Raw genomic sequence first — 22897 nt, forward strand, 5'->3', positions numbered from 1 at the left:
AAATGTGACTATAAAATTGTATTCGGCTGAATAAAAATATGAAATACATACTGATTACCAGAAATCTTATATAAATATGGCAACCCTGTACAGATCACCACACGATCGGAAGATGTAAGACAGGCTACTGCAGAATACCAGCTATACAATAAAAAGTTTGACCTTGGGAGCACAAGAGACGACCTTGAAATACGAATAATGTCTTTAGAGTACAACGCGTGAGTTGTGGTTCTAAATTCTCTTGGTGTTCCCGTAGGAGTAGAGTGGTGCGAATGGAGTGTCGGCTTGTTCGTCGCCGCTCTCCTCTGACGCATCCGATTCGAACGTGTTGTCGGGGATGTCGTACAGGCGGATCAGCGGTTTGTTGGGGTCCTTCATGATTAGGTATTTACCTGCAAAACAACGAATTTTGTTAGGAAATTATTCCAAAAGTTTTTTTAGGCTGCCATTTTGTAAACTTATTGGCTAGAGAGCCTGATAACCAGTCTTAATGAAGAGAAGTATAGAGCAGGTCAGATGGACAGTTGTTCCATATAAAACAATGGTATTGCTGCTTCCAGATCAACTAGATGCCAACCCGAACATAGGAAAAGGCTAGATAAGATAGTGGGCAAGTACTCACCATCCTTCTGCTTCATGCAGATATCGATGATGCACCGCAGTATACCCCACGCGTTGTCCATAGACAAGTTGATCTGAGCTGCGAACTCGTGCGGCTTGAATTGCTGCGTGCCGAGAATGACATGGCGGGAGTTGTCACGCACTTGAGCGCGGGAAACGTAACCGAACTTGATCTGGTCGGAACCGGCTAGCAGGGCCTGGGAATATAGAAAAAGATTTGTTATACAAACATTTTTATTGAAATTATAAAATGTATTTACTTTTAAAACGATTTCTGGACTAGGTAGTTGTATTTGAAACAATCGACATTCAGTAGCTTAATTCTGTTTTAAATTGTACATTTGGTTGTCAAATTTACTCTTTGACTGATCAAATACTACATACTATTTATCTAATCACAAACGCGAATTGAGAACGCGTTGTGTTTAACTGTCAATCCTTCCCTGCGTGAGAGGAGACCTATACCCAACAGTGGGACGATAAAAACGCTAAAAGGATAAAAATGTTAATGATGATGATATTTTTTAGCTTCTCCATACACATAATTCATACCTGTACGGTCCATTTGGCGAGCTTGCAAGAGTTGTTCCTCAGTTCGTTAGCGAGCACCGCACCACGTTGGGTGTCCAGTTTCTGACGCCAGTCCACTCCGTTGGCCAGCTTGGAGTCCCAGTCGTTCAAGGCCTTGATGCTCAAGAACTGGGTCTCGTTTTGTGGGCCTTGCATTACAGCATCGTGCTCGCATCGGACTACTAGTGTCTGTAAGAAACAGTTATGGGTTAAAATTGCATACTATAGTGTGCTATTTATTTTTAAATGTTATTATTTCGTGGGTGAAGTGAATGAGAATCCTGTAGTGATGAGAATGGTTAAAAATTAATTAAAAATAAATAAAAAAGAAAACAAATCTATATCTATAGTAATAAATAAAGAGGAAAGATTGTTTGTTAGTTAAGATCGGGGAATTATAAAAGGAGCGATTAAAAAAACGCTTTGCGACTGATGACGACATATGTATTAATAACTTGAGCGGTATGAATTTGAGTAAGCGAAAAATTAACTAAACTAACAACGAATATTGATTAATAATAAAATCCAGAACGAGCTTACAAAAAGTGGATTGTGATAAATCTATGTCATATATTAAAATTTTATCCGAGCGACTACATTACTAAGTGCGCGACTGGAAATACAGAGAGGGCAACTTCAATATTAAGATAGAATCAACTTTTTTAAGTGAGGTTATACATAACGTACTACTAAAAAGTTCACTTTGAGCAAAGTTTTGTAAGCTGCTTTATTAATGATTATTGGTTCCTGATATTCTATTTTAAGATGGCAGAATTTTGAAAACGAATCGCTGCAAAACCGACTCCACGTAGTCTTGTTTGCCCTACCCCTAGAGTGCAATTCAAAACCGCGTAGACGCGGAGGGCCGAGGCGGCCTGCGAGCTGAGGCGCAGGTAGTTGAAACGCTCGCCGCCGCGGCTGAGGCGCAAGCCGAAACTGCGGTGGTGAGCGTGAAAACCATCTGCGACGATAAGCTCGCATGGGACCGTCGAAGCCACGCAGTGCCGGAGCCGTGACAGAAGCCATGCTTGCTGCATATTGCATTGTGCTTCCATGCTGCATGCCTGCTTGCATGCTTCGCTTTAATACCCTTCCCCCGCTCCGCTATCCCCCGCTTACCCCTTGATGTCTTAATTATACATTTCCGATTACTATTTAGGAAATGTATAGATTTCCTAGGAAATGTGTCTAATGTAATTTATTTCACACATTTTCTATTCGAAACATTTCATTTAAGATAAAATGCTCAGTATACAAAATACATTTGCCAAATATTGAAAAAAATGCTGGACGCAATGTTGGCACTCAAACAAATATTAAGTCGCTCAAATATTATGAAGCTGCTCATTTTGTATTTTAAGTAACTCAAATTAATATTTCTAAGATACTATTCTGTTGATTTTTCGTCACTTACAGTCAGTCGCACACTTAGTAATTATATAACCCAAATTAATTAATTTTGACACTTAAAATTGTAATTTACAGTCACTCGGTTTATTACTACCCGTTAAGATCAAATGGGCACTGGAACTACTGATCTGAATTGAATAACTTTATTCAGAATTGTATCCTGAAACGGGAAGAAATTGCGCGGGACGCGTGGAACAGCTAGTAACTAATAAAAGGATAAACAAAAATGCGCCAAGACAGAATAAACTAGTTATATTCTCTGCTGATGTTATATTGCAATGGTTAAAGCAACTCACCACTCCATTGTTAAGGTTCCACTTGCGGTAGCGGTACCCGACAGACGCCACCTCACTTTCCTCTTCCTCAGACACGAACGGATTCGCTTCAGGGAACTTGTACTTGGGTTCGTTGGGGCCGCTCTTCAATACCTGTAGTAATACAAAATGATAAAATAAATTTCATAGATATGGAAACTGTTTTATGTATTTTCGTGAATTATTATTTCGTGAGACAGCACAAAGGTTTTGTTAGACCAGTAAACTAAATTATAGTATACACTTATGTCCAAGTTCTCAAAAGAAAAACGTGTTTGTAAAGACGGTTTTAGCATAACAATGAGCTTGAGCCACAAGAATACAAAAAGACTTGAAACCTGACTAGATTGTGGGAAAGACAATCATATACTGTAACTGTGAACTAGCTTTTATGGAAGCATCCTTTTACAAGTGTTTGTATAAAATTAATAACAATTATAAAATTAATAACAATTATAACAGCTTGTTTTTTTATATTTATCATCATCATCATCTCCCTGGCCTTTTTCTAAACTATGTTAGAGTCGGCTTCCAGTCTAGCCGGAGAGTTGTTTTTTTTTATATTTTGTAGGGGCAGTTTTTATATCATTTTTAAAAGTATTTGTAAGTCAAAAGCTTGCTTACCTGTTGGCTGAAGTTATGGTTAATGAAGGTAGCTTCAAGCGCGAGGTTGCGCGGCGAGTTGATGGAGTTACCATCGTCAGTGGGAGGCTCCACGGAGGTTTCGTTCACGGTCAACAAGTCCAGCTCAGTGTTGTCACGCTTGTCAAAGAACAGCTTGTCACCTTTATATAACAATAAAGACTTTTTTATACAAGACAAGCTTCCGCCCGCGTCTAGTTCGGTTATATCGCGTTTCCAAGAGAACTCTTCAAAAGTCTGGGATAAAAACTATCCTATGTTCTTTCTCAAGGTCAACTCTATCTCTGTACCAAATTTTATTAAAATCAGTTCAGTGGTTTAGATGTGAAAGCGTAACAGACAGACAGAGTTGACCTTTGCATTTATAATATTAGTAGGGATAAAGTCATGGTAAAGCTCAACAGTTTTTTACTTAGCATTTAAGTGTTCACTTTAAACCATAGATCTTGAGATCAATGTTATTTATGAATATACTATAACCATTACAAGAATATCGGGGTTCAAGAGTAATCAACAAGAACATCAGCTTCTATGCCACATCTAAATGTATTTTTTATTGGAAGTAAATCCTGAATCTATTTCAATCCTAAAAAAGCCGGCCAAGTGCGAGTCGGTTTCGCGCACGAAGGGTTCCGTACCATTATTTATAAAACAGACAAAAATATCACGTTTGTTATATACAATAATTATTTAATTCTAGTTTTTGTTGTTGTAGCGGCTACAAAATACATCATCTGTGAAAATTTCAGCTCTCTAACTATCACGGTTCATAAGAGGCTGGTGACAGACGGACAGAGGAGCGAAAACAATAGGGTCCCGTCTAACCATTTGGGTACGGAACCCTTAAAAAAACATAGCAATAGTATTAAACACATACCAATCTTTTCAATAACAATATCCCAGGAGTAGTTGGAGCGGGTGCAGCACATGATGGTGGCCAGGATGGCGTCCGTGGCGTACACGGTTCCCACGGTCTTACTGAGCCGTCGGATTACGGGGTCATCAGTAGTAGTCACCTGGGGAATCAGATTATTTTTATTCATAAAAGGAGAACAGAATTGAAATCTTTAGAGGAGGCCTTTGTTGAAAGACAAGTTGAATGATAACCATTTGCTAGTTAAAACGATTGTGAATTATAGTGGTAGATAAGTTGTTAGATAGATTATAAACAGTGAAAATAGTTTTGTATTTAAGGTCTACAATAAAAGCTTTTGAATTTTTTTATTTATTTCACGCACAAGCTCTGACTATTTCGGAAATTTAATTTATGAGCATAACTAAATGATTATGAGAGTTTCGAAAGCCATGTAGGCATGTAGGCAGCCATATAGGTATGTACGAACATATAAAGTCGCCTAGAAGCAAATATTGCAGTACATAGGATTTTTGTATTGCAATGTCTATGAAGGGCTTTCATGTTTAAAATCTCAATACAATATAGTTACATTAAAATAAGCATAAAGCAATTCTGTAGCTGTTTCCACTAGAATTAAGCAATTATGGTTTGATAGTTGCATGTGATGTTACTTACCGTATGGAAGATACGGTCAATACGCTGCAATGCCTTCTCGTGTTTCACATTGACACGATCATAGCTTTTGTCATAGTACTCCAGTGTACCACAGCAAACAATGTCTTCACCTATAGGAAGGAATGGGTTGTATAAGATTTAATCCAGCATAACTATGTACACTAACAGCCAGTTTCTTCATCAAAAGTTAAAGCCAAAGTAAAAGTCAAAGTAATGTCTAAAGTAAAGGTAATGGTTAAATTCAATTTTTCTATTAGTTTTGCTGTCACTTTAGCCTTGAAAAAACGAATTTGACTGTTACTTTAACTTTAGACATTACTTTAACTTTAACTTTTGATGAAGAAACTGGCCGTAATTGAGAAATTAATGAAAAGAAATCTACACAATCTTTTGGGAGAAAGTCATTCTTCCAAAATGTTTTTGTTGTTAGCTACCACACTTTTCAAATTATTCTGACTACATATCGACTGCAAGCAAGCAATACCTCCTATCTGACTCCAGGTGGATTTTAAAGGGGAACAATAAAACTTAATAATATCCTTATTCCAAGGTATAATGAGATACTGAAAATCTAAGTTTTCTTTTTTTACGGATAGTATCGATTAATAAAGTTTTTTTCTTTTTATTTTGAGTCTAAGGGTAGTTAATAGTAAAAGAAAAAAGATACGAGTTTTTTGTAACAAAAATAGGGGATATTGCTTGCTTGCAGTCGATATATAGCTTTAGCTCACACAGTTGAATGATCAATGTGTTAAAAGATAAAATTGATCCTTGAATGGAATTAATTTAGTTAATTAGTCTCGAGCAATATTCACTGATCTCCAACAAATTTGAATTCTTAAACAAAAATTTTTAGCAGACACATTTTGAGAAATGAATCCATAGAAAACAAGTCTAAATTGCAAGGACTAACTAAGAAATTCATTGTGCACATACCTTCTTTAATACCAGGCAAAGACAATTTAGCAAGACGGGGGAAGTCCATGTCCTCAATAGTGACCCAGGTAGGTCGCACAGTCACCGATGCATCACGGATCTTCATAGGAGCACCTCTCTGGCCCCACCTCTTGCCAAGCTTACGATCCCGTTGCTAAAATGAATAATATCAAGCATATTACATACCTTTTGTTTTAGGGAATGAGTTTAAATGTAAGATGATTAGTAATGTTTGCTACATTTCTCATGTAGTTGCCCTTGTTGAGGGTAGTCATGCCACCAGGTGTGCGGGCACCCCTAGCGCCGCGGCCCCTCTGGCCACGAGCACGGCCGCGCTGGTATGGAGGCTTCTGCACCCTCGTAGTGTCCACCAGGTGGAAAGTGCTCTCGTCCTCATCATGGAAGTACGCGTACGACGAACCAGCGCCGAACTGAGATGCATACTTGTCTGGAAGACAATTGACATTGATCTTAGAAAAGCGATAAGCATAATACAAATGAAATGTGAAGTTTTGTGATTTCGGGAATAATATTCACCACACTAGTGAAGTTGATTCATAGAAATCTTCTATGCACTATGGTATATTACAAGATTGAAAAATATGTTGCTGCAAAAAACGTCATCATAACCTCAAAGGATATTAATGTAGGGATAGTTTATTATGCCTAATAAACATAGTACAATATGTAAATATCTTACTTTGGTATTTTTTGTCCTGTACGACGGTCCAATCACTAATTTTTCCTAAACGATCACCTTTACTAAAAGGTTGGTAAGGCATGTCCCGAAACTGCTCCGGCATTTCGGCTGGGCCCCATCCTGTTGGATTATCTTGAATAATCGGAGCTACGAATCTTATCGGCTCTTCAGCCGGTAGCACATGCTCCGACATTGTAACTATTCAATAGAATTACAAAGTTTTGCGATAATTCAACATGAAGATACACCAATGCCACACGACACTTTCGAAATGACTTTTTTTTAGTCAGAGACAGAGATGACAACAAGCACACGAAACGGATACGAGTCTTTTAGCACAAAGTCCAAAGTATCATATCATAATCATGAAAATATAAAATAATAGAGGTAGTCACTTAAGATCCTTCCATTTCCATTAACCTTATTTTTTATTTAATTTTATAATTATAAAAACTATTTCTGAAAATCAGCTGAGGATATTTGTTCAGTAACAAACTATCTGAGTTTACGTTATAAAATTACCTCATTATTGTATGCAACGATCTTCAATCTTTCAATTTTCTCATAATTCTTAAGGGCAAGTCAAGTCAATTTTTGTTATTAAATATGTTATCTACTACACAATTGACGAATATTTCAAAGATAAATACCAACTAGGGAAACTAGGATAACTGGAATAAACAAGCAGTACTTAATATATCAATTTATTTACCTTACTTACCGTGCAATACCTTTAATTAGATTCTTACTATTGAGTCATAAATAAAAAAACTACAGCTAATTTATAAATAAATATAAATAAATAAAATAATTAATAACGATTAATACATAATATAGAATATTTATAATATAAATTAATAATATATAAATAAACGAATATAAATTTAATAAATAATAAATAAGTAAAATGTAAATAAATCTACACAGAAATAATACCTACTCAAATATCTAAATATAAGATTTTCTACATTTAATTCAATATTATTATGTTTAAAAAGCGCTCTTCGTCCTCTCCTCTAAAAACTAACTTTGCTGTGCCCGACAGGGTCCATAATTGTTTCTTTTAATTTTACCCACCAGCCTGTACACATTATGGAATGCAATAAAGTTATTGAGTATTGAGTATTGAGTACCTATTGCATTATTAAGTACTTGATTTGATTCATTAAATAAGAAGAGAGCGAATCGGCAAATCGACACTGCACACGGTATAACAAAAAGTGCTTTGGCTAAGGGTCATCAGGAGAGATCGTATTAGATATCGTAATACCATGGACACGTATTTTTTTTATTTGAATATAAATGTAGAATTCACATTGGTTGTGGGTAGGCATACGCCTATGTGAATGTGTCATGGCTAGGTACATCTTTTTAGATTTTGATGGGACTTGACTGTGCCACCCATTGCCTCTAATATGCATTTGGGTTGGGAGACAGAACCATCTCATATAAAGATAAAAAGATAGAAAGAGATAAAATCACCAAAATAGCAGACCAATCGCACACCAATCAAATCAATTTTTGTCAATCGAATACGATTGGTCTTTTATTAGTAGCAGAATGCCCGATATGGTTAAAACTGCTATTGCGATCATATTGCGATTCGATTTCTACTCGATTTTGACATTATTAACTTAGGAGAATCGGGCCCCTGTTATAATAATCAATCAATTGACAAAGTAAACTTATTCTACGTAAACTTAGTTATAATGCTAGAATAGATATTACTACCAACATTCTTGGTAGTAATATCTATTCTAGGAACGACATCAAAGAACGACGTTCATGGCGGCACTTAAAATGATTAAAATACAATACAATGCCATACCTTGTGTAGCCTTTGATTAGTTTTAGTAACTTTTATTAGGACCCACTTCCTATCTAAAAGTACCTAGGTACATATACATAGTAAGATTTGAAACTTCATCTCAGCATAATTTTTTTCTTCGTAATACATAATGTTACAATGTTATATAACAGCTAAGGTTTCCTAAAAAAAAAATTAATCAAGTAGGTATTAACATTTTACATTTAGCATTATTCTTAGTCTTATCCTACTCTTTCGATTTGCGAAACATCATTAGGTACCTATAGGGTTATGGTAGACAGCATAGTGTAAGAATGGATAGCCCGGAAAACCCCGGAGCAACACAAAGTACCGAGGCACCGCGTTTCCGAGGGACTTTTCGAGCCCGTACATTTAAACATACAGGCTGTATGAAATAAAAAGTCCCGCCTTACACTCGCGATTTTAGGGCACGTATAAAACTGATTGGAAATAGGGTTGTTTCCAATTTTCGGAAATCTATTTAGATAGCTTCTAAATAATTTTAAGATCACCCTCTCTTTCATTTTTCGTCTCAAATCTTTTTATTTTTTATGTATTACATGTTTTTCTATTTGTCTTAAAAATTGCTCAGAAAACGCTAGATCACGTGACTGTGACGTCAACGTTCTCTGTTCATTCCTTTACATTTTAAAGCACATCTAACGAGAAAAAACTAACATACCAACTAATGGATTTCTTAATTTTAATAATGTATTTTTATAAAATAGCTACAAAAACTATAATATTTTATACATATAGATTATTTTTATACATTTGCACAAAAATAAAATACCTCAAATGTTTTGAGTTGTGTACGCGGAAAAATGAAATGGTGCAAAGAAACGTAAAGTTTGTGTTTATTTCTATTGAGGTTATGTTTGTGTCCGCGTTCGAAAAGATTTGATGCTTTTTCAAAAAACTTAAATTAAATGAATGTCTACAAGGTTTGTGTTGTGCGAGACTGTGGAAATACAACCATTAGTGCTCTAAATAAACTGTTCATCCACGTACCGCTGAATAAGAATCTTGGTTATTGGCAAAGAATTGAGCGACCATAAAAGAGTCTACTCTTGGCAGATTGGAACTATCAGCTTTCATAAATCCTTTCTCCATAATTCTTTAGCAGTTGTATCACTTAAATGCAATTAACACACAGAACTTCACAGAAGCAAATAAACAAAACATTAATTCTGAGGTTATTTCGATATATCTGTCACTGTCAAATACTTGTCATTGTCAAATATAGAAAGGATGACGTCATCGGTCTCTTCTCGTCGTTTTTAATGGCGTGACGTCACAGGCTCAAAATTAAAATTTCATAAATTAATTAAAAAATATATGGTCAGTTATAAATAATATAATATAGCTTATCGTGTTTCTAGTTTTGTGAACTTTCGGTGCATTTATTTAATTTTAACTAAATGAATACTAGGAAACAACCCTATTGACTATCAAATCAATTTATCGCCGTCGTTAGTGTTGGTTACATCGCGCGGCGTGAGATTGAAGGTACTTAAAATTTTTGAGCGCGGAGTTTAAATAGATAAGTTGTTCTAAAACTAGACCTGCATAGTGTTATTTTTCAAATGTAATGGATTTGTAGGAAAAAATAACTGAATGATACGAGAGAGTCTGACGACTAGGCTTATTCCCTACGTGTTATTATTATCAATGAATTTTTGAAGTGTGTGATTGGCATATTTTAAAATTAAATTAAAAAATGCTGCCCTCAATGCTTGTGACCTCAAATATATTTTTTTTTAAGTTCCAATCAAAATAGATAATGTGGATGTTTGTTAGTTACAATATCGTGCAAAAACGACTGAACAAAATTTGATGACACTTTTCAGTAAAGACCATAGAATCTAATCTATCGACCTACGACTAGAAATCAGATTGATGTAGGTACTAGTATTTTTACTATGTTATACTAGGATGTACCTTCTCTTCTCAAGACATGAGTGAGAACAGGCAAAAATCCCTGAATGGCGCCATAAGCAGGAATTCTAAAAATTCAAAAAATTCACATAGTCGACACAAAGTTTTTGATTTTTTGTCTTAATTAACCAAAACCTTATTAAGTAAAAAAAGTATATAGGTATGTAAGAAGGCACATAATAAGTATAATGAACAAAAAGTTCGGAGTAACAAAGTTAAATAAATGACCCTAGAGTTACTGTAATCGCAATACAGTTATCACTTTTGTCCTGTTTACAAGCCGCTATTTTGTTTTTCACTGCCGACCGTAATCAGTCTAGTTGTCTGTCTGGCTAAGCATGAAGCTCGAAACTCAGGCAGAATGGCTCGACACGCCTGAGCGTGCAGTCGCGCCGTCTAAATTTGCATTATGATTTTTTCGGACATTCACTGTTTACATAGGACTCTTAAGTAATTTAAAATATGTTTTGTGTAAAATGAGAACATAATTATATCGAATAGTTAGGTAGCGGTAGGAAAGTGTATTTTTTTTTAAATTGAAATTGTGTTGTAAACCTGCCAGTATATTTTTGAAGCTTCGGTGGATTTAAATGTTGATAAAACAGACGTAAGTAGAAACAAATAATTTGGTTTACATTAATTAATTAAAGTTAAAAGCTTAAACAGGAATTAACCAATCGGTATCTAAACAAAAATGGAAAATAAACGTTTTTAACTTCTACACGTTGAAATTAATTATTAAGAGTACCTAAAGAAGATAGTTTAATATTAAAAAATAAAGGACTCATCACTCTCTGTCAAAATATAACCTAACTTTTGACTCTGCATTGCAAAATTATTGCAAGTATTACGAAGATTTAAAAACTACTTCAACTAAATGAACAACATTTTTATCTACAGCCTAAAAATTTACTTATAGCAAACATGGGTTGAAATTGAATGACTACAATGTTATTCGGAAAATATTTGGTCGGCCAACAAAAACAATTTTTCGGTAGCGTTCCAGTTCCATTCATTCATTTTCACATTTCGTGCATAGAAATTATATATCCAGGCATACAAAAGAACATTTATTTGCAAGTTCATTCGCGAGTTAAAGTTAAGTTAGTAAAAAAGAAGAGCGGCTCGTTCCAATATCGATACGTACGCGTACCTTCATAAAATAGCGCGCGAAATTCAAATAGATCATTTCTACAATTTTATACTTGTAAAGGCATAACAAGCAATCAAAGATCTATTTAGTTTATAGCTAGATAATTAGTTAGGATTAAGTTTACCAATTTGCAAATAGAATTCAGCTAATTTAGTAATTACCTACCATTTAGAAATTCATTAAAAATGTGTTAGTATTTTTTTAGTTTACGTAATGAGCTAAACACGCACGGGGCATATCTACTCAAAATATTCAATTTGCAATTTATTTCAGACAATGGAGAACAGGAATAGAAAAAACCTTTATTTGGTAACACTTTCAGGTAAGTTATAGTAATAATTTTGCTTATATTGCACATGTCTACTAATAGCAATAATAGCAGTCGTACAAATAATAGCGGTCGAACTATTAATGCCTTTCATGATACACGTGTGTCTTCTGTATAATACATGATGTCTGTATAATACAAAGTAGGTACCTACATAATATCGTGTAGGTATAGTACATCCACAATACACACGTATGATGACATGCGAGTATGAATGAAAAAAATATATATCCACTGCGCCTCCACTCTATGCCTACCTGTATTAGCCTAGTTTCTTGGGACGCAGTGTACATGGTAGTCTACCTCAAAGGTACACCTTCATCGCTTAGATACTTGTCTATTAACTTCTTATCATATCATCTCCCGAGCCTTTTCCCAACTATGTTGGGGTGGGCTTCCAGTCTAACCGGATTCGGCTGGGTACCAGTGTTTTACAAGGAGCGACTCCCTATCTGACCTCCTCAACCCAGTTACCCGAGCTACCCAATTTTGGTTAGACTGTTGTCAGACTTACTGGCTTCTGACTACCCGTAACGACTGCCAAGACTGTTAAATGACAGCCTCAGCAACTCCTTATCATATGTTACAGTGTCAATGGCGATGGTAACACTGGGCGTGTCGTCTGCCTGGCCTACCCCCGTGCTGCCGAAGTTCAATAACAATGAAACCAACGTAAATATTACTAAGGTAACCAGTTTCTTTGCATTCATCATCTTCCGTGTTCCGAGCCTCTTCCCAACTATATTGGGGTCGGCTTCCAGTCTAACGGGATGCAGCTACCAGTGTTTTACAAGGAGTGACTGCCTATCTGACCTCCTAAAACTTACTGGGTTCTGAGTTCTGACTACCCCTAACGGCTGCCAAGGATGTTCAATGACAGCCGGGACCTACAGTTTAACTTGCCATCAGAAAAACACTATTTACATTTTTATAAACTTTATTACTATTGCATTATCGGCAACCAAAAAAGATATCGTTATTGAATAAAACTTCCTTAAAGATAAGGCAGTAACTGCAAGCTGTATATAGTCTATAAATAATCTGGCTGTGTGCATTTCGACCTAAATAATATTGATAAAATGTTTTATCTAGGCGATACAAATAATAATCTGCAATTTTGCAGTAAACAAAACGAAACCAAAATTGCATTCCTGCAAATGGATTTTCAAAATATAGGTGGTCAGAAGTTTGTTTCTAATGTTGTAAACGTGGTACCATGTGGTCCATAAATATTTAGTTAGTTTAAAAAAATCATCTTATCAGCGCACAGTCGAGATTCCTCGGTAGGCCAGGTTCCCACTGCGCCGGATCGGCAGATCTGCCGAAAACCGGACACCGGACAGAGTGTTCACATTACATCGGATACCGGAAGAAATTCAGACAGTACCTCAGTTGAATTTGGACCTGCGTGCGCGTAAAATGGACGACGAAATTGTTGTGTTGTGGTGGTATCTTAATAGAAGGCAAAATAAAAGAAAACATTGGGTACACCCTATTTTACGGGAAAGATTTTCACTTGGAACACTAATGGGTAAACTTAGAAGAGACGAATGAAAGTTCTTCAATTATTTTCGAATGACAGCAACCACTTTTGACGATTTACTGGGACGACTAGACATAAGAGTACGAGATACAAGTGTCAGACAATGTATTTGCCCAGAACAAATATTTGGCCCGGTCGTTCTGCCGGCAATTCGTAGTGACAAAACGCTCGGTAAAAATGCCGGGCCCCGCAAAAATGCCGGACCCGGGATAATGTGAATAGCTTCATATAAATTGTACAGCCACTAGCTCTTCCGGCAGATTTACCGGCGCGTCAGATCTGCCGGTCCGGCGTAGTGGGAACCTGGCCGTAATCGGTTTCAACATTCCGGATGGGTTAATCATTGAAATTATTTATCAAACGGGGAAGTTGAACTTTATTACTCGGATAAATTTATTTGTTCAAAATAATAATGTACTGTTATACAAAATTATTTTCTAAAATGACTGTATGCGTTCATTAATTTGCGTCAAAGTTTCTTCTTAGGACTAGAAGGATCTACAAATGAATTTATTTTTGAAATTGTGGTTAGTTTGCATATTATAAAATAATTTACAGGAAAATTAATTAAAATACATTATATTCTTCATTCTTCATCCGTTGATTTGTTTATTGTATTACTAGTTTCTCATGTAGGTATATTGTAGTAATAAACAATAAAGTTAAAATTCACACTGAAACTGCGGTCCACTTCGTTGCCGCTCTTTCGGTGTGAGTTAAACCTTAGCCCAAAGATATTAGAAGGAAGGTCTTGCCCACCGGAATCTTAATATTATTACCCTCTTCATTCTCCAACCATGCTCTATTAACTTCTTTGTACGTTTTTTCCACAGTATGAAATGTCTACGATGCTTGCAATAAATCCGGTTGGGTTCGTCGTGGGCTCTCTCGCTACGGGCTACATAGCAGACCGGTTCGGGAGGCGAGCCACTATATTGGGGAGCGCACTTCCCATTACCATAGGCTCGGTAAGTTTGTTCGTAAAAATTGTATTGATTTTAAGGTCATTTTCATTTGCTTACGAAGTGGTCAACTTCATCATAGGTATTAATATTTACCTATGCTAAATACGATAGTAGCTGCCTCATGTCTTGTGCGACTCGTATTTGTTTAATAAGAGGAATCGATCAATCGTCTCCTCATGCTATGACCGATATGATTTCATGGATTAGAGGGATGCACCAAAAATGGTCCTGTTCATGGATTTCCACAAACTAACCCCTGATTCCATCGTTGAATGCTTTATTTGTACAGTCGATACGAAAATTGACATCATCTACCAGGAGAGCAGAAGTGTAAATGTGAGTGAATTGTGTACAACTCTAGGAATATTAACAGTTGGGAAAACTCGGCCTGAAAAGCACGGGCCAGATTACCATGAGATGAAAGTAACGTAGGTAAATCGACCCACTGAAATGCTTTTCCTGAAATCTGGTAGTTGTGAAATTTTTCACAGCTCAAAATCGTCAAGAGGCCAAAAGACTTAGATCTTTTTCATAATTTTCATCAAAAATATTATAAGCAAAATACTTGGTCTAGAATAATGGACTCTTACGGCCAGTTTCTTCATCAAAAGTTAAAGTTATGGCTAAAGTAATGTCTAAAGTAAAGGTAACGGTTAAATTCAATTTTTCTATTAGTTTTGCTGTCACTTTAGCCTTGAAAAAACGAATTTGACCGTTACTTTTACTTTAGACATTACTTTAACTTTAACTTTTGATGAAGAAACTGGCCGTTAATATAAACTTTGTTACTACTGTGTAGATACCTAATAAAGAATGTGTTTTTTTTATATTTACGTTTTGCATCAAAATTGAGATTATTTTAACTTTCTTATATTGGGTACTAGGAGTTCAGCATTTTAGACAAATTCATCCTCATCCTCCGAACCTTTTTCCCAACTATGTTGGGGTCGGCTTCCAGTCTAACCGGATGTATCTGAGTACCAGTGCTTTATAAGGAGCGTCTGCCCTATCTGACCCCCCCAACCCAGTTACCCAGGCAACCCTTTGGTTAGACTGGTGTCAGAGTTACTGGCTTCCGACAACCCGAATATTAGAGAAAGTAATTTATGCGAACTTCGAAAATATTCTGACTAATTAGCTGTTCCACCCGCTTCAAATATAGTGGTCGTTGATTACTGACGTGATACATGCATTGTATTTTAATAAATTCTTTTGGCTTGAATATATTATAGTTAATAAGGACCACTACTTAGCGAGATCTGATAATAATTGATCTTGATATTGAGTTGTGTAGTGAGTACGTCTTGCTCCCTTAAACGGCACTGCTTGCGGTAGCGTCGGCGGTCGGGTTGCCTCCCTTCCTCAAAAATGTGCGAGGGGGGCGATGGCTAATCCTCGCGTTAAGCTCGTGAACAGGTGCTGCTTGTGGTGCCTGGTCGTCTTACTGACTATATAAGTAGTAATTATGTAAACTCATTTATATATATATATATGTATATATATATATATATATATTTATGTTTCTGGCTGAGTGGTCTAATTTCATCATCATCAGCCTATCGCAGTCCACTGCTGGACATAGGCCTCTCCAAGTGCACGCCACTGAGATCGATTTTCGGCTTCTCGCATCCAGCTCCTGCCAGCTGTCTTGCGCAAGTCATCACTCCACCGTGCCTGAGGACGTCCTACACTACGTTTGCCGAGGCGTGGTCTCCACTCTAGAACTCGTTTACCCCAACGGTTATCGGTTCTTCGGCTAATATGGCCAGCCCACTGCCACTTCAGCTTGCTGATTCCGTGGGCTATGTCGATGACCTTGGTTCTCTGACGGATTACCTCATTTCAGATGCGATCCCTCAGAGAAATATTAACTATATTCGTTTCATCCATGTTTTACATTATAGCACATGTAGGTGGGCACTCCGTTATATCCTATTTTAAATAATTGGAATCTATTTTTCTTTTCATTAAATTCATTACGCTTGAGTTAGTTCAGGTATGTAGAGGCTGCATATTGTATAATGTAATACATATTGCATACAAATGTATATATAATAAATTGTTGAAAGGTTTTTCTAACTTACAGACGGACATGTGTTGCTGGGGAGTTTGTTGCTCCACTTCTTCTTCCCAGCAAAAACACACAGTTTTTGTATGAAAATTATGAAAAAGATCTAAGTCTTTTTGCCTCCTGAGAATTTTGAGCTGTGAAAAATTTCTCAACTACCAGATTTCATGAAATTAAGTCCTAATGGGTGCTTATGTTAACTTCGAAAATATTCTGAATAACTAGCTTAAGCCCTCTTAAGCTAGTTATTCAAAATTTTTTTCAAGTATTTTTTTATATTTACTTCAAGTATTTTATGCTGTCCTGGTACATCGTAAGATGAAACTCAGATACAAAAATGCATTTTTTTCGGTTTTGAAGTATGGATAAAACTTCAGTAGGTAATGATACTACACGGAAAATGTTATAATAAAAACTGCTTATCTCCTCTGACTACAATCACAATTTCAAAAAAAGAACTGTTTCATATTGTGGGGCGAATCGACCCATTCCAAATGTGTAGTTCGTCGATTGGCACCGCGGGGCGAATCGACCCATTCAAAAATTGAACTTCGTCGATTGGCACCGCGGTGCCAATCGCTTGTGGGGCGAAACGACGAACGACCCGAAAACACTAGTCTGAGCAGGAAATAGCACGTAGGTAATTTGCGTTAAAAGAACTTTAGCAATTTATTTGAAATCGTCAAATTCAAATCATGTAATTTCAGAGTTGTAATAGAGATACCAAAATATCCATTCGATACGTAGTTATGTGAGATGACGGCAGATATAAGAGTATTGAAGGAGAAATATGCTGCGTCGACAGCAATTAAATTTTAGACAGGGTCAGGAGGATGATATTATATAATAAGTACTGAAAGGAGTAGAAGACCTATCTATGCACAGTCACAAAACTTGCAGCTTTAGATTGTCTATTTAAATTTATTTGTTTACAGATAGTGGCGGTAGTTGCAGAACATGGTTGGATGCTCTCTATGACCACTTTTTCTTGGAGTTGTGGCACCGGCATGGTCAGCACAGTGAGTATTTGTTTTATTCATTGCTCTAATTTCAAAAAAGATATAGTGAAGAATATGAAAAATATAGCCATTACTGTTTGTAATTACGAACAAACATTTGCCGGGAGCAAAACGTTTTCGTAGGTAGGTACGCCAGTCAAAATAACCTCAAGCCGATAAAAATATCATTTCTACAAAAACCAACCAGCCTATGCTAACCAAAACCTCTGATTCTTCCAGGTGAGCAACTACTACTTATCAGAAATAGCAGACAAGGACGTGAGAGGAAGACTGTCAGTCATCACAGGTTTCATGTTCAAATTCGGGAACCTGCTTACTATGTCTGTAGGACCCTTCCTCTCTTACGAAGTCCTCAACTACATTATGTTGGCCTTGCCGATGCTCTTCTGTTTAATGTGCTGGTGGATACCAGAGTCTCCTTACTTCTGCTTGAAGACAGACAACGTAGAAGGTGCTAGAACTTCACTAAGGATTCTGAGGGGATATAAGGATGAGAAGGTAATCTTCTTATCTATACTATAATATTATAAAGCTGAAGAGTTTGTTTGTTTGAACGCGCTAATCTCAGCCCATTTATCGAAGAAGGCTATAGGCTACTTTTTATCCGGGTTCGTGCCGAGGTTCCCACGGGATGCGGGTGAAACCGCTGGCACGAGCTAGTATATAATAACTAGCTTCTGCCAGCGGTTTCACCCGCATCCCGTGGGAACTACTTCCTGTACCGGGATAAAAAGTAGCCTATAGCCTTCTTCGATAAATGGGCTATCTAACACTGAAAGAAATTTTCAAATCGGACCAGTAGTTCCTGAGATTAGCGCGTTCGAACAAACAAACAAACTCTTCAGCTTTATAATATTAGTATAGATTAATTGCTGTTCGTAAATCTCACTAAAACTAGAGAATGGCTAGAGATTTATTTTGTTTTTGAGATGTTTGTAGATGTCCAGGGAAGATTTAAACGATACGAAGTTCTCAGGATTAGCTAATTTATATTATAGTTGGTAGTGATTGGATAAGGCTAGTTTGAATGATTAACTAATGAAAGCTTAGGATACTTGTAACACTTCTTTTGAGAGTGCACTTACATAACTAAAGGCAAACAATCTTGACAGGACTTTTTTTCACAAATACTTATATAATGATACATAATTATGCTTAGTATAATGTTTTGATTGATTACGTAATTGTTGATGTGGGAACGGTAACGGGAGTGCCTTGGCACTTAAGTGATTCCCGATTTGATTAGTCAAATGGAGTATAGATATACTATATAAACCAAATTCATTTCATTCGGTTCAAAGAATTATATCATGCATTAAAACTTTTCAATATTTGACTTCTTAACCATCCCTAGAATTTCTGAGTTTACATCAATGGGTTTTCAACAGGTTTTGGAAGATGAGTTGCGAGCATTACAAGCGAACGTCAAGAACGACATGAGCCACTCCAGCTCTGTCAAAGAGTTGTTCCTCGGCAAGCAGTACAGAAGAGCTATTATTATAGCTGCTGGTACGTTGATAACTTATGACCTATTTCTATCTAGATCTTCAACCTTGGTATTGGAAAGAAGTATGCGGAAATGGATGGATTTTGATTTAGGGGAAGATTATGACACAGACTAACCATTTCTATCAGAATAATTCTACATACTACCAAGACATTCCCACCAGGCTTTTTTTCTCTCTCTTCTACTCTTACTGACTGACACCTCTTGTAGATCAGGGCCGGTTACTTTTTTGATCAATCCCGCAGCCCCGGCAGACGACTTGCGATTTTTTACACATAGATCCTGCAATGCTGCTATAAGAAAACCCCTTTATTTAATCTAGAAAGCGTAATGTAATTTGTATAAAGTTCACGAGTACAGCTATTTCTTAAGAACAAGCAAAGCTAAAGGAATTGAGTGGTCACTGAGTGTTTGTGATACTTCTTTCTTTCTCTTCTATACTTCTTAATGTATTGTTGTATTTCCAGGTTTGAAATTAACGCAGATAATGACTGGCGCGGTGGTCATACGGCAGTACTTGGGATGGATCATGGCGGAGACCAAGCTGAAAATGGAGCTATCTCTAGCACTCATCATATACGCTGCAATTTCTTTTGTTGTTGGTAAGTTGACTTTAGACTTGGAAGAATTGAAATAGAAGAAGGATGGTTGACATGATAACTGCTTTAAGTCCGGTCCTAATGTTTCACGAGAATATAAAAATCAACAGTTAATTAAAATAGTCTTAAACCAACCAATCCATTTTAGCATCACGGCTTCGATCGGCAGCCTATAAATTGGTCTAGTAACAGTCCCTTTAACAGTATTTTGAATTAGAGTTCCTTAACAAATGATCGTTAACGTCTTGTTTTTCTCTTTCCAGGCATGATGTCATCAGTACTAGTAGACCGAGTTGGTCGCCGTCCTCTACTTATTGTCTCATACATCGGCACTGGCGCCTCCCTCGGCGCAGTCGGCTTTTACTTCTTCTTACAAGACGTACTCAGCATCAGTCATGATACCTTAGCTATTATCAGCTTCATTCCACTTCTCGGCATCATTCTAGCCAACGTTATCTCAACAATAGGATTCAACTCTCTAATCTTCATCATCCCTGCGGAAATATTTCCTATGAACGTGAAAGCGAAAGCTATGACTTGTCTTAGTCTTTTTGGTGCTGCATTGGGTCTCACTGTAGGTCTTGGTTATCAGAGAGTCAATGATTTCTGTGGCTTAACTACAGTGTTCTGGATTTTTGCGGGCTTCGCGATCGGTGGAGCCGTTTTTTGTTATTTTTTGGTAACAGAAACTAAAGGAAAGGATCTGAAAGACATTCAGGTAGAGTTACAGGGTAACGGATATGATGCCGTTGAGCTCGAAGATATGAATAAGTTAGAGAAAGTTGTTACAAGAAATGTTGATAACGAAAATTGTACCGAAACGGAAAAGCTTAATAAGAAGGAGACGTAATTTTATTAGCTTTAGTTTTTATACATGCCTTTCCTTTTTTTGGAAGATTCTTTTCTAAAATTAATTTAATATTTTCCATTTTTATATATACCTAGATAAGAAAGAAATAAGTTAAAAATAAACAAACTGCTATAGAATTAGGTTATTTCTCAAAAGATATCAAGCACCAAAACTCCATCTGCATTTACGATATTTAAGTCTCGACGTGTTCACTTTTGCTTGACTTCAGTAAAAGTTTACAGCCTCAACTTCGATCACAATCACAAGATATTTTAAGATTTTTATTTTACTTTTTCTGTAGTCTAAGATAAAGTTTTCTTAAGTTTTACTATTTAATCATTAACGTATTGAAAATGAACAAAATCTATTACCCTATTGACTATATGTATAGCCTTAAATATTGTATTTACCATGGCTTTTAACATTTTATATAACTTAGGTTACAGAGCTTGAATGTATTGTTGTTATATGTAAAAAATAATCTTTGCTTTATTTCGAAGCCAATTTTTACACCAAAGGGACCTTACAAAGGTGAGATATTGACTGAGGTGAAGAGATTGAAGAGACACAAAAATTGATTCTAGAATCTATACTAATATTATTAAGCTGAAGAGTTTGTTTGTTTGTTTGTTTGAACGCGCTAATCACAGGAACTAATGGCCCGATTTGAAAATTTTTTTCAGTGTTAGATAGCCCATTTATCGAGGAAAGCTATAGGCTACTTTTTATCCGGGTTCATGCAGGGGTTCCCACGGGATGCGGGTGAAACCGCTGGCAGAAGCTATGAATTTATATGATAAAAATATAAATAGGTATTTACTTAATACTTATACATATTAAATTTTGTCTAGGCTTTGCTTCACTGTACTGTCAAAGGATTAATTACGTAATTTATATTAATATGTATGTATATTTCCACTATAAATCAATTCATAATTGTGTCTCTCACGTGGTTGTTTTGATACTAGCCACATAGTGGCGACAAAATGTGTGGTGCGTATGTAGAGGCTCGAATAGGCAGTAAGTTTGCATGTCTCCGGACCTAAAACCAATAGTGATAGATAGCTATATTTTCGCCAATAGTAATAAGTTAATATAAATATACAGGGTGTGTCGTTCACAATCACATTAAATCCTATCGCATATACTTTATGATATTCTATGGCGAATTGTAAAAAAAGTAACCTAATCCATTCAGTGGTTTAACCACAGGAGTCATTTTTCGATTTTATAATTTACAACATCATGTGTAAAGCAGAGATAAAGTTAGGAGTATCGAATGTTGTGATCAGTTAACAGCTGTCAGTTTTCAAGGGAGAATTTCAGTTGTTTGTAATGACTGACTTTTATATGGTGTTCCAATTTTCGCACATTTTTATTCTATTTACTTTGTTTGAATTTTTTTTTTTAATTTTTACGTATTTTTCCTTTTCTTTGTGTTAATCGACATATATTAATCAGTATATTAACGCATTTCATTTAATGTGATTGTGAGCGACACACCCGATATATAAATGAAATAATAAGGTTTTATATATTTTGAGTAGGTACAAACATCACAGACGACGCCTTTGGCGGATGATTGTTTATTTTTAAATAAATAAGAGTACATACCTAATTACAAATAATTCATCATCATCATCATCATCAGCCTATCGCAGTCCATTGCTGGACATAGGCCTCTCCAAGTGCACGCCACTGAGATCTATTTTCGATACTTAATTATCATATATTTACCTTATTATACCTAATATATATAAATGGTTATGTATTTACTGCTAATTAGTAGCAGAGCATTTGAGGATCCAGTACTTACATGAAAAACCCACATTGACGAGAGTAGAAAGGTACACACACGTAACTTAAGCATTCGTTTTGTATCATATATTGTTCGAGTTCATTCCCAAACTGGCTAACTTTGGGAGACGGTACATTTGATAAAAGCTTTTATACTTTTGTGTAATTGTGAATATATAAAAATAAAATATATGATCTGACTTTGTCTTTACTTTTTTTTTTTTTTGAATACTGTCAATAAAATCCTTGTATTTTATGCTTCACTGCTGAACATAGGCTTAATTTGGGATAAGGACCGGAGGATGATGATGATGCTTTGATTCAAAATAAACGGGAGTCGTCGTATAACATTTAAAGGACTTAAGAAGAATTGAAGTCTAAGAAAAACAAAACATACGATAACCTGTGAAGGCGTCCCTCGCTTGGAAGTCGGTTATAAAGAAAAAGAGCTGTGAGAGTTTTCTAAAATTTTTACATTCCAGTAAACAGTTATGTGGTTTTAAGAACATAAAGTGGAAACTTCGGCCTCAAACTTATTTTTGCAAATCTTTATTGTAGGTACCCAATTAGAGGCTGAG

The 22897-nt window shown here is 36.1% G+C and overlaps 2 protein-coding genes across 2 annotated transcripts; one reads left to right on the plus strand and one right to left on the minus strand.

The window, feature by feature from the left end:
• Positions 1 to 3: 3 nt before the first annotated feature.
• Positions 4 to 7010, minus strand: LOC124632871 (eukaryotic translation initiation factor 3 subunit D). Its single transcript, XM_047167846.1, has 10 exons — positions 6725 to 7010; positions 6264 to 6472; positions 6025 to 6178; positions 5089 to 5198; positions 4435 to 4573; positions 3540 to 3700; positions 2898 to 3029; positions 1174 to 1380; positions 623 to 818; positions 4 to 392 (listed from the first exon to the last, which is right to left on the minus strand). Exons 1-10 carry the CDS (start codon positions 6915 to 6917, stop codon positions 232 to 234), a joined length of 1662 nt encoding a protein of 553 aa, XP_047023802.1. The 5' UTR covers positions 6918 to 7010; the 3' UTR covers positions 4 to 231.
• Positions 7011 to 10828: 3818 nt separating this feature from the next.
• Positions 10829 to 21733, plus strand: LOC124633334 (facilitated trehalose transporter Tret1-like). The gene is made up of 9 exons (XM_047168523.1): positions 10829 to 11097; positions 11917 to 11965; positions 12561 to 12658; positions 14348 to 14482; positions 17483 to 17566; positions 17786 to 18064; positions 18955 to 19075; positions 19541 to 19675; positions 19936 to 21733. Exons 2-9 carry the CDS (start codon positions 11920 to 11922, stop codon positions 20520 to 20522), a joined length of 1485 nt encoding a protein of 494 aa, XP_047024479.1. The 5' UTR covers positions 10829 to 11097; positions 11917 to 11919; the 3' UTR covers positions 20523 to 21733.
• Positions 21734 to 22897: the final 1164 nt, after the last annotated feature.

Source organism: Helicoverpa zea, chromosome 9, assembly GCF_022581195.2.
Source record: "Helicoverpa zea isolate HzStark_Cry1AcR chromosome 9, ilHelZeax1.1, whole genome shotgun sequence".
NCBI classification, from domain to species: Eukaryota; Metazoa; Arthropoda; class Insecta; order Lepidoptera; family Noctuidae; genus Helicoverpa; species Helicoverpa zea.

What these genes read in the sequence shown, in the direction of transcription:
- LOC124632871 (XM_047167846.1), bottom strand. Translation starts at nt 6,917, where the DNA reads ATGTCGGAGCATGTGCTACCGGCTGAAGAGCCGATAAGATTCGTAGCT. An exon ending in ACCATAACTTCAGCCAACAG is followed by an intron (nt 3,030 to 3,539) that starts GTAAGCAAGCTT and finishes GTATTACTACAG; the next exon opens with GTATTGAAGAGCGGCCCCAA. An exon ending in TCGCCAAATGGACCGTACAG is followed by an intron (nt 819 to 1,173) that starts GTATGAATTATG and finishes CTATATTCCCAG; the next exon opens with GCCCTGCTAGCCGGTTCCGA.
- LOC124633334 (XM_047168523.1), top strand. Translation starts at nt 11,920, where the DNA reads ATGGAGAACAGGAATAGAAAAAACCTTTATTTGGTAACACTTTCAG. An exon ending in GGGGATATAAGGATGAGAAG is followed by an intron (nt 18,065 to 18,954) that starts GTAATCTTCTTA and finishes GGTTTTCAACAG; the next exon opens with GTTTTGGAAGATGAGTTGCG. An exon ending in AGCTATTATTATAGCTGCTG is followed by an intron (nt 19,076 to 19,540) that starts GTACGTTGATAA and finishes TTGTATTTCCAG; the next exon opens with GTTTGAAATTAACGCAGATA.